Genomic DNA, 14,634 nt, shown 5'->3' on the forward strand with positions numbered 1-14,634 from the left:
TATAAAAGATTATGGTAGTGTTATAAAAGGCCTGGATATAATGTTGATAACAACAGCATCAAGAATTGTATCAGATGAAGGCACTTGAATAAAGTATGGGGAGCGGGTAAGCCCTGCTCTGCATAATCAATCACAAGATGTGCCCATCAACCTTGTTGGGGCCCACGCCTCTCAATTTTTTGGGGGGGGGGCAAAAGACCTTGGCCTTAGGGGTCGGCTCCTAAGGGCAAGAAACCCTAGGTTGAGGTTCTGGTTTGGCTTTGTGAAAAGTTTTGGGTTTTGAGTCACAGCTCTTGCCATGAAATCTGGAGAGGAAGATTGTTCAATTCAGCCCTTATTATTAAGACTTATTAAGACAGCTTCTTACAGAAAATATCAAATGTAAAATGTACACATGTCCTGAATCCCCCCCATGAGATTCCCCCCCCCAATATTCCAAGCAAATGAACCCAAAGCCATCCAAGGGCTCAAGAAGTATTTGCTCTGCTGCTGCTGCCTGGTGGTGCTCATGAGAATTTGTGGAAGGGTGGCCATCTACACAAGCACTTTGAAAGCTCATAAAAGCCCTAATAAATTGCCTTTAAAAGAGTAGTACACAGGTATTCTGTAAATACAGAAGTCTTACTCCTAATACAGTTAATGTTTTATTAGCTACAGAATGCCTTAAGTTTACTTGCTAAATGTTGCTCATTAAGGTGCATCATCAAGGACATAATCCAGCTAAACATTCTGTGGTTGTGGGGCTGTATCTTATAGCAACTGAATAAAATTAATATCCTCCAGGTTAGCCAATTTCTTTGGTACCCAAAAGGACCAAACAGCATGGCAAGCAGCAGTTATTACAAGAAGCATCCATTTAGACCAGGCATAGGCAAACTCGGCCCTCCAGATGTTTTGGGACTACAACTCCCATCATCCCTAGCTAACAGGGACGATGGGAATTATAGTCCCAAAACATCTGGAGGGCCAAGTTTGCCTACACCTGATTTAGACCAGGCACCCCCAAACTTCCTGACCACTGGTCCTGTTAGCTAGGGATCATGGGAGTTGTAGGCCAAAACATCTGGAGGGCCGCAGTTTGGGAATGCCTGATTTAGACAAAAGGAAGACTCGTATTATTTTTGAAACAATTTCCCTTTTTGGTCACAAGATAATATTTAACTGAATTTCCATCATACATTATATTTATGTTATTTTTTCTAACCTGCTGTTTCATTATGATTCTGCTCCTTCAATAATGGGATCATGATCCCCTGAACTTGGATCTCACCTTCCCCACCCCCTACCCTGGGTCCTGGAATATGTGAACTGAGCTGGACTGCATTTCTTCCAATTTTGTAGCAGTGGCTTCAATTCAATGACCTTTGTTGGGGGTGTGCATATTTTTAGGTTCCACACAGTTATTGTGCAAGCGGAGAATTTGCTACTGGGCAAGATTTCTGCACCTCAAGACTCCTACACTGAGCTTTCATTTGAAGAAACAAAGTACATTTCTAGTTCTTTTGACTTCATATTTTTTTTTATTTTTTTTTTAAAAAAGAAAATTCCATAATGCATAAATCTTGAGAATATAAATGTAATGACTTGTGTTGAAAGACTCTTAAGGAAAATATCCTGAGAATACAGATATCAGATGAATACTGAATGAGCACTGAAAAGAAACTCCTACAGACTGAGACAACTTGCACAGTGAGTTCACAAAGACTGGGTCTCAGTCAGGCTGTGAGAATTTTCTGAATCATATTCAGGGATAACTTCTGTATTTAACCTAAATTTGGCTGTTTCTGAATTTTGGCTGAAGCACTGCCAGAACCAGTGATGCTCATCGGCCCTTGTGCAACAGACTTGCCTAGCTCCCCTCACTCTACAACTCAATGCAGGGGTCCCCTCCTCCCAACTTGCATCACCGAGTAGCAGCCACTTCTACTCAAGCACACACACACACACACACAACCCAAAACCACCCATGATGTAGAACAAGGAATAATTCCCAGAGTGGCGATTCAAAGAGCAGGAGTGGGCCTGCAACATCTAGAAGGCCATGTGAAATTAGACCGGGGGGTGGGGGGTGGAGCGGCACATGCAACTCTGGGCTGCAGATTCCCCACCACAGCACAGCTACTTTTTGCAAGTACAGGGGTACCTCTGGTTAAGAACTTAATTCTTTCTGGAGGTCCGTTCTTAACCTGAAACCGTTCTTAACCTGAGGTACTACTTTAGCTAATGGGGCCTCCCACTGCCGCCGCACCATGGGCGCACAATTTCTGTTCTCATCCTGAGGTAAAGTTCTTAACCCGAGGTACTACTTCCAGGTTAGTGGAGTTTGTAACCTGAAGCGTTTGTAACCCGAAGCATTTGTGACCCGAAGCAACCACTGTAGTTTACATTACCTGGCCTCCACTGGCGATTGTTTTCATTTGCTACTCACTTGTCTCCACGTGTTTCCAGCATCAGATGAAACAAACATGCTGATATCATTGTCTGACAACTCATTTCCAATATTACCTGTAAAAGAAACGCCACAATTATCTGAAGTTAACAACTTAAGACTGTGTCATTTTGGTTTGAAAACCACACCACAATGCCAATTTAGTACCGTATAAATGAATCCTGATGATAAGCATTTACACAGAGCTTTCAAACGTTATGTTTAAAGTGCACAATCTGGTTGCAATTGTTACAACAAGCCTGTAAGATAACTCAGTACTGTTTTCATGACATTCAATTCCTGCACTGTAGGGTTTGGACTAAATGACACTCTATGACTCTATGATGATGGTGGGGAACTAGAAACTGAGAGACTATGACATGCTCAAGCCGTCTAGTGTCAGAGGTGAGATTACAAGCCTTGTGACCACTATTCCACATTAATTGAAGAGTTCAACTCTCAGTCTAATAAGTGATGTAGACATCTATACATAGAACTGAAACATTTCCTACCAGAAGCCACAATGATGCCTGGAGCAGTATCTCGACTGGCAATATTGCCTGAAGTGTATGGATTTTCTGAAACCTTCAGGTGTAGGTGAAGGGAACAATAGGGCTTGGGGGAAAAAATAGAAAATACATGTAAGTAGTAGAAAGCATAAGGTAGACTTTCCAAAGGAACTTCAGAGGGAATCTCCAGTTTGAAGTTGCTAAACTATAATTTATTAAAAAGTTCAATTTTATTCATTTGGGTCTAAATGGAGGAAATTATTTTCCTTCCCATCCCCTAAGCATTTTGTTTATCAAGCAATGCTAAGATGACTGTGTTACTACCAATAACTGCCACTGTGAAAAATAATGTTGCATACATTTAGGCTATAATTGAATTGTCACAAACTGTACTTTTTAAAAATTTCCACTCTTATTTAACTGCAGACTTTACATTTCCCCCCTTTACACCATTGTGCTTGTGTGTTTGTGTGTCTGACAACTGAGGATCACACCCCATGTATCTGATGAAATGGAATCCAGCTCACAATTAAGTCTTTAAGGTGCCACAATAGCCATTGTTCTTAAATCACATGTATGTACCATGTTATAGGCTTAAGGATGCTCCATATATGCAGCAGCTGCAAAGAGCAGTGACCGTGTCAATCAGCTGTTTGCCAAAGATGGAAAATGTTGTGGCAATGTCCTACCACAGGTGTGTGTGTGTGTGTGTGTGTGTGTGTGTGTGTGTGTGTGACCATTAGGCATGTCTCCACATCCACCTGCTGCCATTCACATGTGACCTTTAGCTGGTGTTGAAGCAAAGTTCCCACTGCACTGAAATCAACAGGAAAAATCCTTTTCATCTCATGAGTGTTAGCTATTGTTTTAAAATGTTAAGTTTAGAACAGAAAGAGGTATTTGCTCTATCAAACAATATACCACTGCCAGCCTAAGACCGAAGCAAAAGTCAAGGTGATGCCCGCCCACCCAGCATTCTATTCTACGTACATAAGCTGACCAGACCGGGTCCTCCAACACACCTGGGGGTGACAGGCTACCATAGGGGGTGAAGGGCACCCCACACAGAGATTTGCCCTCCAACAGGCTGGATAGCTCAGTTGGTTAGAGCATGGTCCGGTAAACACCAAGGTTTCAGGCTTCAAGCCTGTATGGGACAGCTGCTTATTCTGGCATTGCAGGGGGTTGGACTAGATGATCCTCAGAGTCCCTTCCAACTCTACAATTCCATGAGTCTATAACATCTGCCACCTGGCACCTGCTTGTTGCCTGCTTAATCAAATGGATATAAGCAGAGTAATGGATGCATGGTGCCTGGACAACTGTTTGGCCTGAGCTGCTTGCCTCCCTGCCTGCTTGCTCTATGGCATGGTCTGTGACATAGTGGGAGCTAAGGCAGCCAGGTAAAGCAGCCAGCCCAGTGCAATTATTGTCACCAGCAGGGCACTGGTGCTACTCTCCCCTGGATCTGTGGGCGGCCTACCATTTGCCTAATAGCAGGTCTCCTCTTAGTTCTTGGTTTTTTTAAAAAAATATACTTATGACATTAGATTCAGAGAGCAAACACAGGGATATCTTCCTGCTTCCAGTGATGCTTTTTTATTTATTTATTTTTTTAAAGGAGAGGGAACAGCTATCTTTCTCCCAACACACAGCAACACTCTATCATAGCTAAACAAAATCTGTAGCATCTCTATGTGGTTGCTGGCAGCAGGTGTCAGGAAGAGAAGAGCAGGGAATGCAAATAATAAAAAACAAGGGCATATCCTCTTCATTCCTAATGCCCGGGGTTGTAATGTTCTCCAGAGGCTAGCATAATCCCTCAAAGATCAGAACAATCTCAGTGGCTACACATGCGAAAGGCCTACCAAGGTTACTTCCCAACCTGTTATTTACTCAGTTAATAAATAACCGCAAAAACCGCTGGGAAGCAGATTACCATTAAATGCCAACAAGCTTTGTATCAGATGATTCATTCCCCTGCCTGCCCAGTGCAAGGTGAGACCCCTGGGAGAAAAAGTGTTCTTCGTGTTCTTCAGCATTTATGCCTCTTCAGAGAGGCTTTCAGTATGGTGAAGTCAATATGGCGTGTGCTGCCAAGAGGTGAGTAGGATACCAAGCAATGGGAGGTGGGGTGCTATCTCTTGTTGATGTCACAAAAGGCAACACAAAAGAGAAAGGGGGGAAGGAGGGAAGCAAGCAAGCAAGCAGAGCAGAGCAGAGCAGAATCAAATGAATGGGCCTGTCACTACACAAGAACAATACACCAAACACCATAACAGTAACTGACAGCCTTGTAAGGGTCACACATTGTAGCAATCCAACTGGGGATGTTACAAAGCAGCAAACTCGGTGGGCTGAAGAGCATCTGCAAAAAGGCACGAAGGCTTATGTGCCTTGATAATGTTATCTATTCTGAAGGGCTAGCTGGGAAACACATCTCTAAAAACCAAACTCATACACACCACCACTTCCCTGGCATGTTTAAACCATGAGCAAATTGAAGTAATTTACTCAGCACTGCAACCCAGTTGAGGTAACTGCCTCCTGGGCTGTTTAAGATTGCTGCTGTATTTTACAGGTTTAAAACTGTAACGCAGCTCTCCCCTACTTTGCTTTGATGGGCGCAGCACAAGCTGAACTTTTGCTGGCGTGTTTTGCTCCCCTTCCTCCTCTCTGAGGCCTATGGGAATTCTCTGCCCTATCTTCGCGGTGTTCTCTGAATCTCTTACACCTGCCATTTGACAGACATCCATGCAATATGATGACCCTTTGTATGTGTATGTTGGAGGAAAAGTTCTACCCTCTCCTTCTTAAGTACCCTTGAGGACCACAAGATGGCAGACAAATCCTGATCGGGTGAGGAGCAAAGAAGCGCAGACTAGCCAAGAAACTTGAGGAGAAATGAAAAGTAGATGTGGGGAGAGAAGACTTGAAAGGCTGACACATCTCTACAAAATTCAGATTCATTTTCCTGATACGAATCTTTACATGTATAATCAAGAGTGAGCTAGGCATTCTGCCCTTTATGCAATAACTTCAAACATCTGCCTAGTGTACATATGCAATGCTATGGCACTTGCTTAGGTCCCAGATTATTGTGAGCTGTTTAAAGTGCAAGAGTCCAGGTGGGTTTCCTTGTCCTTCTCGGGGTTAGGGGGAAATGTCTGAACTCATCACCATACAGATGTGCTCTGATAGTGCATCTTCACTATTGGATTGATAGCAGGGCACTGGGGCAGTCCAAGAAGTGTTAATTAGGTTGGTCTGTTGAAATGAGTTAGTGAGGTGTGTGTGACTGGGAAAAAGGGAAATGGGTATACAGCCTTTCATGGACTTCCAGTTATTTATTTCCATTTTAAACAAAGGTCCTACATATCCTTTTTAGAGAGACTCAGTTTATGAGACAAGAAGTCTCACATTTTACCACAAGTTATTGTGTAGATTTCCGTATCATTACAGTCATACCTCGACATCCGAACGCTTCGACTTCCGAAGGTTTTGACTTCCGAAGTCAACAACACCTGGAAGTCTTTTCTTTGCACGCGCCCAGCACGCGCGTTCTACACCTGCGCAGAAGTGCGAAATCGCGCTTCGGATATGTGCTGAAGTGGCGCTTTGAGAACCAAAAACCTCGATTTACGAAGATGGCCGTGGAATGGATCATCTTCGTAAGTCAAGGTACCACTGTATCTGGTACTATTATTTGCACCAGGGTCACCCTAGGATATCTAAGCATACAAATATCCAATTTGTCTCCCATTTGCACCTACAAAGAACTCACTCTTGCCATCTGGTGTTCTGACTTGGCACAAAGTCCATCCTATATTGCCAAAACTGAATGCATCGGGGAAAAGGTTAAGTAATGCACCTGCTTCCCCGCCCCTTAAATACAACAGCTTGATTCTCATTCCAGAGGTGCTAGAAGCCTCCATAATGGAGTTTTCACATAGTATGTACTCCTGGGGAAGAGGCAACTCTGGAGGAAGATGCATTTATTTTTAATGGACCATGTCATTCTGTTGTCACAAAAAGCAACCCCCCGCCCCATTGTCCCCACAAACCTTCACTTACCAGGAGGCAATGAACCGAGTTTCCTCTCAGATCTGTGTCTGGGGCCTGTAGCAAGTGCCAGTCTCGTCCTTTATTGTAGGTGATGAAAGTTTTCACTTGGTTGTCAATCTTCTTGTTAGCCAAGAACATTCCCTTTATCCCTGCTACCTAGGAAAAATTGGCATGGCTGAAAAACAGATAAATTTGACACAGATTGTGCATGCATTGTTACCTGTCAAATCCAGCTTTGGGATATGGTGTATAGCCTGAGTATACTGCAGACTCTTAGGTGAAAAATGCATCAAAGGCCGCTTTATAAACCGCAGGCTAGAAAAGGAATAGCATAAAACACCACTGTGGATTCAAAGTTCAGACACTATAAGGGAGGGTTTTGGCAATGAAAAGTCATGAAACAAAGATGGGAACATAATGGTCTGGATGTTATGGTAAGTTAACTTAATGAATCCCAAGTTGTGAAAGCTTCCCATTTCCTTCTGACTCCTGTACCCCCTTGTGCCTCTCTGGAGGGCAACTTCCTTTCCGGATGGGGTACAGGGGGTTGCCAGAAAAGGTGGAAAGGTCCAAAGTGTTAATACTTTGAATCCTAAAGTAAGTGATGTTAAGGAAGTTCATGAAACAACTTCCCCACCCAGCGGCCTTGTACACCGTCTCACATTTTTCAGGAGGTTCCTTTGGCTTGTTTAGAGCACATATGTGTCTGTAGGAGGAAGGAGCTGAGCAATTTGTCTCCTATGAACTTCCTTAACTTAGCTAAGTCACTGGAAATTTTTGGTTGTACCATATAAGGAACGCAGGTGGCGCTGTGGGTTAAACCACAGAGCCTAGGGCTTGCTGATCAGAAGGTCAGCGGTTTGAATCCCCACGACAGGGTGAGCTCCCGTTGCTCGGTCCCAGCTCCTGCCAACCTAGCAGTCTGAAAGCACGTCAAAGTGCAAGTAGATAAATAGGGACCGCTACAGCGGGAAGGTAAATGGCGTTTCCATGTGCTGCTCTGGTTCGCCAGAAGTGGCTTTGTCATGCTGGCCACATGACCTGGAAGCTGTATGCCGGCTCCCTCAGCCAATAATGCGCGATGAGCGTGCAACCCCAGAGTCGGTCATGACTGGACCTAATGGTCAGGGGTCCCTTTACCTTTACCTTTACCATATAAGACATAGTAGTTGGTTGGTGTGTGATTAGCTCCCTATTACAGTTGCTACTGGAGAAGAAGCCAAAGCAAATATGGAGGTTCCTGTATTTTTTGGGAGGAGGAACCCAAGTGATTTTAATGAAGATTAAAAAATTCAAAACGTGTATAATTTTGGGGTAGGGGGTGGGCAGTGGGTTGAACATTGCTAAGAGCTGCCTTGCTGAATCAGGCTACCACCATATTGTTTTGTGAGATGGCCATTCAGATGCCTCTAGGAAGCCCAGAAAAGGGCACAGGTAGGCTTTCCTTCCCTAGGAATGGAAGCATATTGCCTCAGAACTTTTCATCACCAAGCCTTTGATAGAAGTATCCTCCATAGTCTGATCCTCCTTTAAAGCTATCCACAGCCTCCAAGGGTGTGCTGTAGTTGCCTCCTGCATTGCAGATTGTGGGGGAGGTTGAGTTCGATGACCTGCAAGTTCTTTTCCAGCTCCATTATTCAACAATTTGGCAAAGCCATTGGCCAGAAACACATGTTGTTCCTGCTCTCTCATGGTTTTTTTTCCCTGCGGAAGCAGTCACATCGTCAAGCAGCTCCTTTAGGTCTAAACTTCAAATTAACGAAATGGAAAGAAAAGCAAGTTCGAGGCCTTCGGAAGAGACACAAAGATGGCTTACGAATTTGAAAAGGGCAATTTGTTCAGCTCTAAATAAAACTGAATGGGATGCAAGAAGCAACATGAGAAACAGCTTTGCTTTGTCAAACAGGTCTGGCTTTCCCTGTGAGCTGGAAATCAATAGCACAATATCTACAGCAGCATGACAGACAGCCTGTCACTGCGCCAATTGCTAGGTTTGCAGGAGGATGAGAGGGGAGGGGTAAAACTTTTGTCTTTCAGCAGAGTGTTTCTGGTTCCTGCAACACGAACTGCTCCCTTGGCAGGGGAGTACAAGAACTGATACATAATGTCACCCAAGGGGCCTTTTTTCTTCTCTGCTGTTATTATTTAATTGGCACCCAGCTGCAAAGTATTGTAGCACCAGGAAAAGTTACTTGCATTTTAACTTAGGTGGTTAATGACGATCTGAAGAAGAAACATGAATAGAAGCTGAATGAGGGCAGTTCCTTTCTTAACACATGAGGCAGGCAGCGTAGAGGCAGGAGGTGGGACCCCCCACCCCCAATGTTATAATTTATACTTAGAGTTTGCCTAGGAACATGCATTCTGTGTGCATGTCCTGAACAATGGCAGGTATGGTAGCAGGAGTTTGGGGACATTTTTTTAAGCAGTAGGAATGCAAGATGTGGTTGAAACTATCACATGCACATTACAGTGGTGTGGCGCCTCGTCCAAAGGAGTATCAGGAAACGCCATGAGTATCAGGAAATGCCAAAAGAGATGGGGCACATCTCATTGGTAGGGCATGTCCTGTGCATCCAGAAGGTTCTAGGTTCAGTTCCCAGCATCTCCAGGTAGAACTAAGGGAGACGATTGCTTGAAATCCCAGGGCACCACTGCCAACCTGTGTAGACATTACTGAGCCAGATGGACCAATGGTCTGACTTGGTATAAGGAAGCTCCCTGTGTGTTCTTATGTACTTCTGAACTTTGCCGTAACTTGTACAAATTGCTGGTCTTTGCGGAATGACTTCTAAGGAGGGGTTACATTAACCAGACTTGATTTCTTCAACCTCCCTCCAAGCTGCTTTCACCAGGATGAAGGGAAGCTAAAACACAGTAATTGAGTCTCCCACAAGCCCCAGTGAAGTCAAGGTTTTTTTTTTCAAACTGTATGCTGAAATCTTGGGGAAATTTCTAATGTGTGCATGTTTAACAGGGTGTGAGTTTAAAAAGGGAAAGTACTCCAAAGAAAAGTACAGTGGTACCTCGGTTTAAGTACACAATTGGTTCCGGAAGTCTGTACTTAACCTGAAGCGTACTTAACCTGAAGCAAACTTTCCCATTGAAAGTAATGGAAAGTGGATTAATCCATTCCAGACGGGTCCGCGGAGTACTTAAACTGAAAGTACTCAAACCGAAGCGTACTTAAACTGAAGTATGACTGTACTGTGCTCCAACCCTTACCGAAACTCTGTTTGTAACTTTCTTTCCTGTTATTTTGATACAATTGCGCTTTGCTCTCATGCTTCTCTCTGTGGGAGATGCAAGTCATGAAAGACTAAACAGCATTTTATATATCAGGTAGAAAAATGTTCTGAATTTCTGTGCCTCCATCTTTTACGATGCTAGTCATAAATCTTTTCTCGGAGTGAGAAGGCACAAGCCACCTTGGAAAGTGTTTCCCCACAATGTTAGTGCACAGATGCAGTGCAATCTTATTTTGTTCACTTGGAAGAAGGTACAACTCCTTAGTAAAGGCCTTCCCACATGCACCATTTATAGTGGTCCAGTTGCTGGTTTTGACCTGATGTTTTAAAGGATTTGTAGCTGGATTTTCAGCTGATTGTCTGCACCTTTGGTCACATGTTGCTATTATTGGAGTGTAAGTGCAGAGTATTTCTTTGCACACTAATGATAGATTGAACCCAAAAGGAGAAAAATTCTGTGGCTTTAGTCACACCCTGTATAACCCGGCCCCCATCTCTCTCAAGCCAGTAAATTGTTGGAGTTATAAGCATGTGCATGGATTAGCACTTTTGTAGTTTTTATTCATTTAATGTCAAGTATTCCACAATTCTAGGGGACACGGGTGGCGCTGTGGTCTAAACCACTGAGCCTAGGGCTTGCCGATCGGAAAGTCGGTGGTTTGAATCCCCGTGATGAAGAGAGCTCCCGTTGTTCGGTCCCAGCTCCTGCCCACCTAGCAATTCAAAAGCATGTCAAAGTGCAAGTAGATAAATAGGTACAGCTCCGGCAGGAAGGTAAACGGTGTTTCCGCACACTGCTCTGGTTTCGCCAGAAGCAGCTTAGTCATGCTGGCCACATGACCCGGAAAAACAGTCTGTGTACAAATGCCGACTCCCTCTGCCAGTAAAGCGAGATGAGTGCCACAACCCCAGAGAAGTTCCCAACTGGACTTAACTGTCAGGGGTCCTTTACCTTTATCTTTTTTATTCCAGAATTCTAATCTTGAGGAGTATAGGAGATTAGAAACGGAACTATGGCAAACTATGGTAGTCATGATGAAATTTTGCCGGCAGCTAGGAATTGCTGTCACAGGCAGTGCTCTGTCTGTTATATCTCTTCATTGAATTCAGCTCACATGACTGACAGCTCACACAGGTCAGAGGGAAGTGTCACAAAACAGCCATCTCCCAAACCACACTCACCAACCCCTTCGCATAGAAACCAGGATGGTTCCTGCACAAACTTCTGTTCTGCATCTTTCACAGAAGTTTCATTACTTTGTGGGGTTTGGAGCATGTTATTCTGGTATACCAGCTGAATAATGACAACATTGTGTGGCAGCATGCCAAAAAATCCAAACCCTGGAAACTGCACCACTATAAATGGTAGAAAGGTCCTAAATATATTTAAGGCTGATTTCGATGCTTTCTACTTTCCATTGCATTTGTGTTGTGTCTTTCACATTGTAAGCCTGTGGGCCAGGAATTGTCTTTTTTTAAAAAAAAACAAAAAAACCCATTTCCACAATAAACGCATTATAATTAGAGGTTGGGGAAGGCTGTCTGAGGACAATATGTTTTTTGACAAACACCCATGAGCATTTTTAGAACTGTCACCACCTTTCCCCACCCAAGCAGCCTCTGATTGCCCCCCCTTATTTTCTACATCTTTCTAATCCATTCACGATTCCCCCCTCCCCTCCCTGCTATCTCTTCTTTATCTTCATTTACCTCTAAGCACTCATCATTCATTGCAATCCTGTTGGGAGACTTGCACTGGATGGCTTTCAGCTCATCCCCGGCCAGAACAATCAGATTGAAGGGAACGCTTTGTGCCAGCCTTGGTGTCAGCCAATATTCTTCCTATCTAGGCAATCAGCAGATACGACATGACCAGTCTGATCGCATCAATTTCAATCCAGACTGCTATGAACTGTCAGCCTAATAATACAGAAGCTTTTCATTCGATCCCTCCTTCTTCCCCCTCTTGGGATGTAGGACACTTTTACATAATGCAGTGAAACCACTCCTCAACCTGATGGTAATAGGAAGCAACAGCCTTTTCAACAGCCTGCCAAAGCTTGGGGTGGGGGAATTAATAGGGGGTTTTTTTTGGGGGGGGGAGAAAGAAAGAAAGAAATCATCCTCAGTGTGATCAGGAAATGACATGACCATTCCTTCCTAGTTTTGTCTGCTTTTAAACATTACCTATTCAGGCTTTCTGGATGGTTGTGTCAAGGTGCTTACCTGTAAAAGATGTTCTAAGTCACGTGCAAAAGTCAAAGTCAATCCACCTAGGGAATTTCACATTGAGGTAGACAGCACAGGGATTCTGCTTTTCGGTCTGTACCACATTTTTCTATAGAGCAGGGGTGGTCAGATGGAAAGCTTGCACAATTTTATCCAGCACCTGGTGGTTTTACTCAAAGCTTGGCAAAACGTTTGCCCACAGTCTCACTCCTAAGACAAACATGTTTCAAAATGGTAACATTTGGGGATAGTGTACTTTGGATTCTTGATGCAGTTCCTGAGTGCAAGTTCTCAGTAACTGAACATTCCTGACAACTAGGTGGAACATACTCTATTATTACAGACTGGCTTTCCACATAAAGGATAGTTTATGTGGGAGAATACAAAAGTCCAAGGCTATTGTCTAGAAAGAAGAGTGGTCCTCAAAAGTGGAGGAGCTCAGTTCGAATGGAATTCTGTACATGCCCTGGGACTATGAGTTTATTTCGGATTTGCTCAAAGCAATGAGTGTAGCACTACGGCAGGTAATCAGAGGGAGATACAGCAGTTCGAGTTAAGTGTACTTCTCTCAGAGGAAGTTCCTATCATTCCCACCAAATACTCTCTCCATAGTCAATGATATGGGCAATTATGATTATGAAAGTGCAAGCCTAATCAGTCCCCATAATTTCTATCCTATATAATGCAAGCAGGCACCCTTATTTAGCTTTCATTAACTCAGGTCAGTAATGGATGCAGCCTCTTGCAAGCATCTTCCCGTGGGTAATTGGACTGAGTCCATATTTATGTTTCTTGGTAAAAAATCTTCACATTTCCTCATAAGGGGCATGTCAGTCACCTGACTGCGAGTTCTGATTGTAAGGACCCCTTGTGACTTCCTGTCTTCTTTCTAGTGGGAAAATTACCAGTACATTGTGAAATCTACTGGCAGATCACTCTTTGGGCAATATCCAGCTAAACTATTTTTCTAGATACCACCCAATGTCATTTATTGGTCTTCCTCTATTCAGCCCTGTCCTTAACGAAATCAACCTTTCGTATTGGAGCTAATGCCTGTCAGGGAGTCTCCTTTCTATAGCTGTGTACTTCTCAGTCCCCATTTTGTTCAGTATTCTGCTCAAGGGACAGCTCCACTTTGTTAAGGTTTCTGCAATCCTCCAAAACAATGGTTCCCAACAGGTGGTCCGGGGACCCCCAGGGGTCCGCGAGCTATGCCAGAGGGGTCCGCAAGATGCTATTAGAATAAAAAATATATTAAATATATTTCGTATGATAACAGATTTTTTGTTTTGGCCACTTCCTGCATGAGCAGAGTCTAGCGCAAAACTAGAATTAGATAGAGGCAGCAGTTCTGCTGTATGCCGTTAGGTGGCGCTTTACAAACACTACTGTTTTGCAAAGAGGCAGTGCGCGCATTCTACTAACGTTCACCTCCCCAAGATGCTTTGCGCGCGTCGGCTTCATTTGTGCGCTACTGTGCAGGTACCCTGTCTTCTCCATTCCCCTCCCTCCTCCCTGGCGCACGCTGACTCTTTGCAAAACAGTAGTGTTTGTAAACAAAGCGTTGTTTTTCGCGGAAGCTACAGTTCACGTAGTTAAAATTGGACCGTTGGTTAAAAAGTGGTTCGTTAAAACGACAAAGGCCTACAGATGAAGAGGAAGAACTGTAAAAAACGTATAAATATAAAATATAAAAAGACTCTTAATTTGGCTCTCACTTTTTAATTTTAGGATTAGGAATTAATGGGGGTCCTTGTCACAATAGCGGCTCGATGAGGGGTCCTCAAGAAAATTTTGTTGGGAACCCCTGCTCCAAAAGGATGTTCCATGCTGCTCTTTTCCAAGTCTGCTCCAACTCCAAAGATGCCTGCAGGAGTCAGAATTCTTCTTCAGCCCAGACAGAAACTTGTCTCCTTTCCTTTTTAGAATCTATGCCAGAGAGATTCCTGAACCTAACTGTGATTGTGCACCCTCAAGACTTGGTGAAACTCACTTCTCTTTAGCACCTCTTCATTGGAAAAGGTAGTTATGAGTGGAGATGAATGCAGCCCTTGTTCAACGTGATTTACCCAACTCTTGTCAGAAAGAGAACACATTCTGCACTCACAGAGACGTCCAGCTACACTGGGCATCCCAGCCTTTTGGGTGTGCACAA

The 14,634-nt window shown here is 43.8% G+C and overlaps 1 protein-coding gene and 1 long non-coding RNA gene across 3 annotated transcripts in view; one reads left to right on the top strand and one right to left on the bottom strand.

Annotated features, from left to right (window-relative positions):
- The window catches only part of SORCS1 (sortilin related VPS10 domain containing receptor 1), a 359,470-nt gene that overhangs the window by 63,548 nt on the left and 281,288 nt on the right, over positions 1–14,634 (bottom strand). For both annotated transcript variants that reach the window (XR_009557597.1, XM_035132751.2), the window contains exons 10-12: positions 7,012–7,158; positions 2,941–3,043; positions 2,429–2,505 (exon numbers count right to left, since the gene is read on the bottom strand). Coding sequence is in view for 1 of the 2 variants with exons in the window: in XM_035132751.2 (XP_034988642.2) it covers positions 2,429–2,505; positions 2,941–3,043; positions 7,012–7,158 (327 nt within the window). In the remaining variant the exon portion in view is untranslated. The remainder of the gene's footprint in view (positions 1–2,428; positions 2,506–2,940; positions 3,044–7,011; positions 7,159–14,634) is intronic.
- Positions 4,932–14,634, top strand: part of LOC118093506 (uncharacterized) — a 58,685-nt gene continuing 48,982 nt past the window's right edge. Inside the window, exons 1-2 of the long non-coding RNA XR_009557598.1 lie at positions 4,932–5,040; positions 14,406–14,501. This is a non-coding gene — a long non-coding RNA (uncharacterized LOC118093506). The remainder of the gene's footprint in view (positions 5,041–14,405; positions 14,502–14,634) is intronic.

This window comes from Zootoca vivipara, chromosome 5 (genome assembly GCF_963506605.1).
Source record: "Zootoca vivipara chromosome 5, rZooViv1.1, whole genome shotgun sequence".
In the NCBI taxonomy this organism is placed as follows: Eukaryota; Metazoa; Chordata; class Lepidosauria; order Squamata; family Lacertidae; genus Zootoca; species Zootoca vivipara.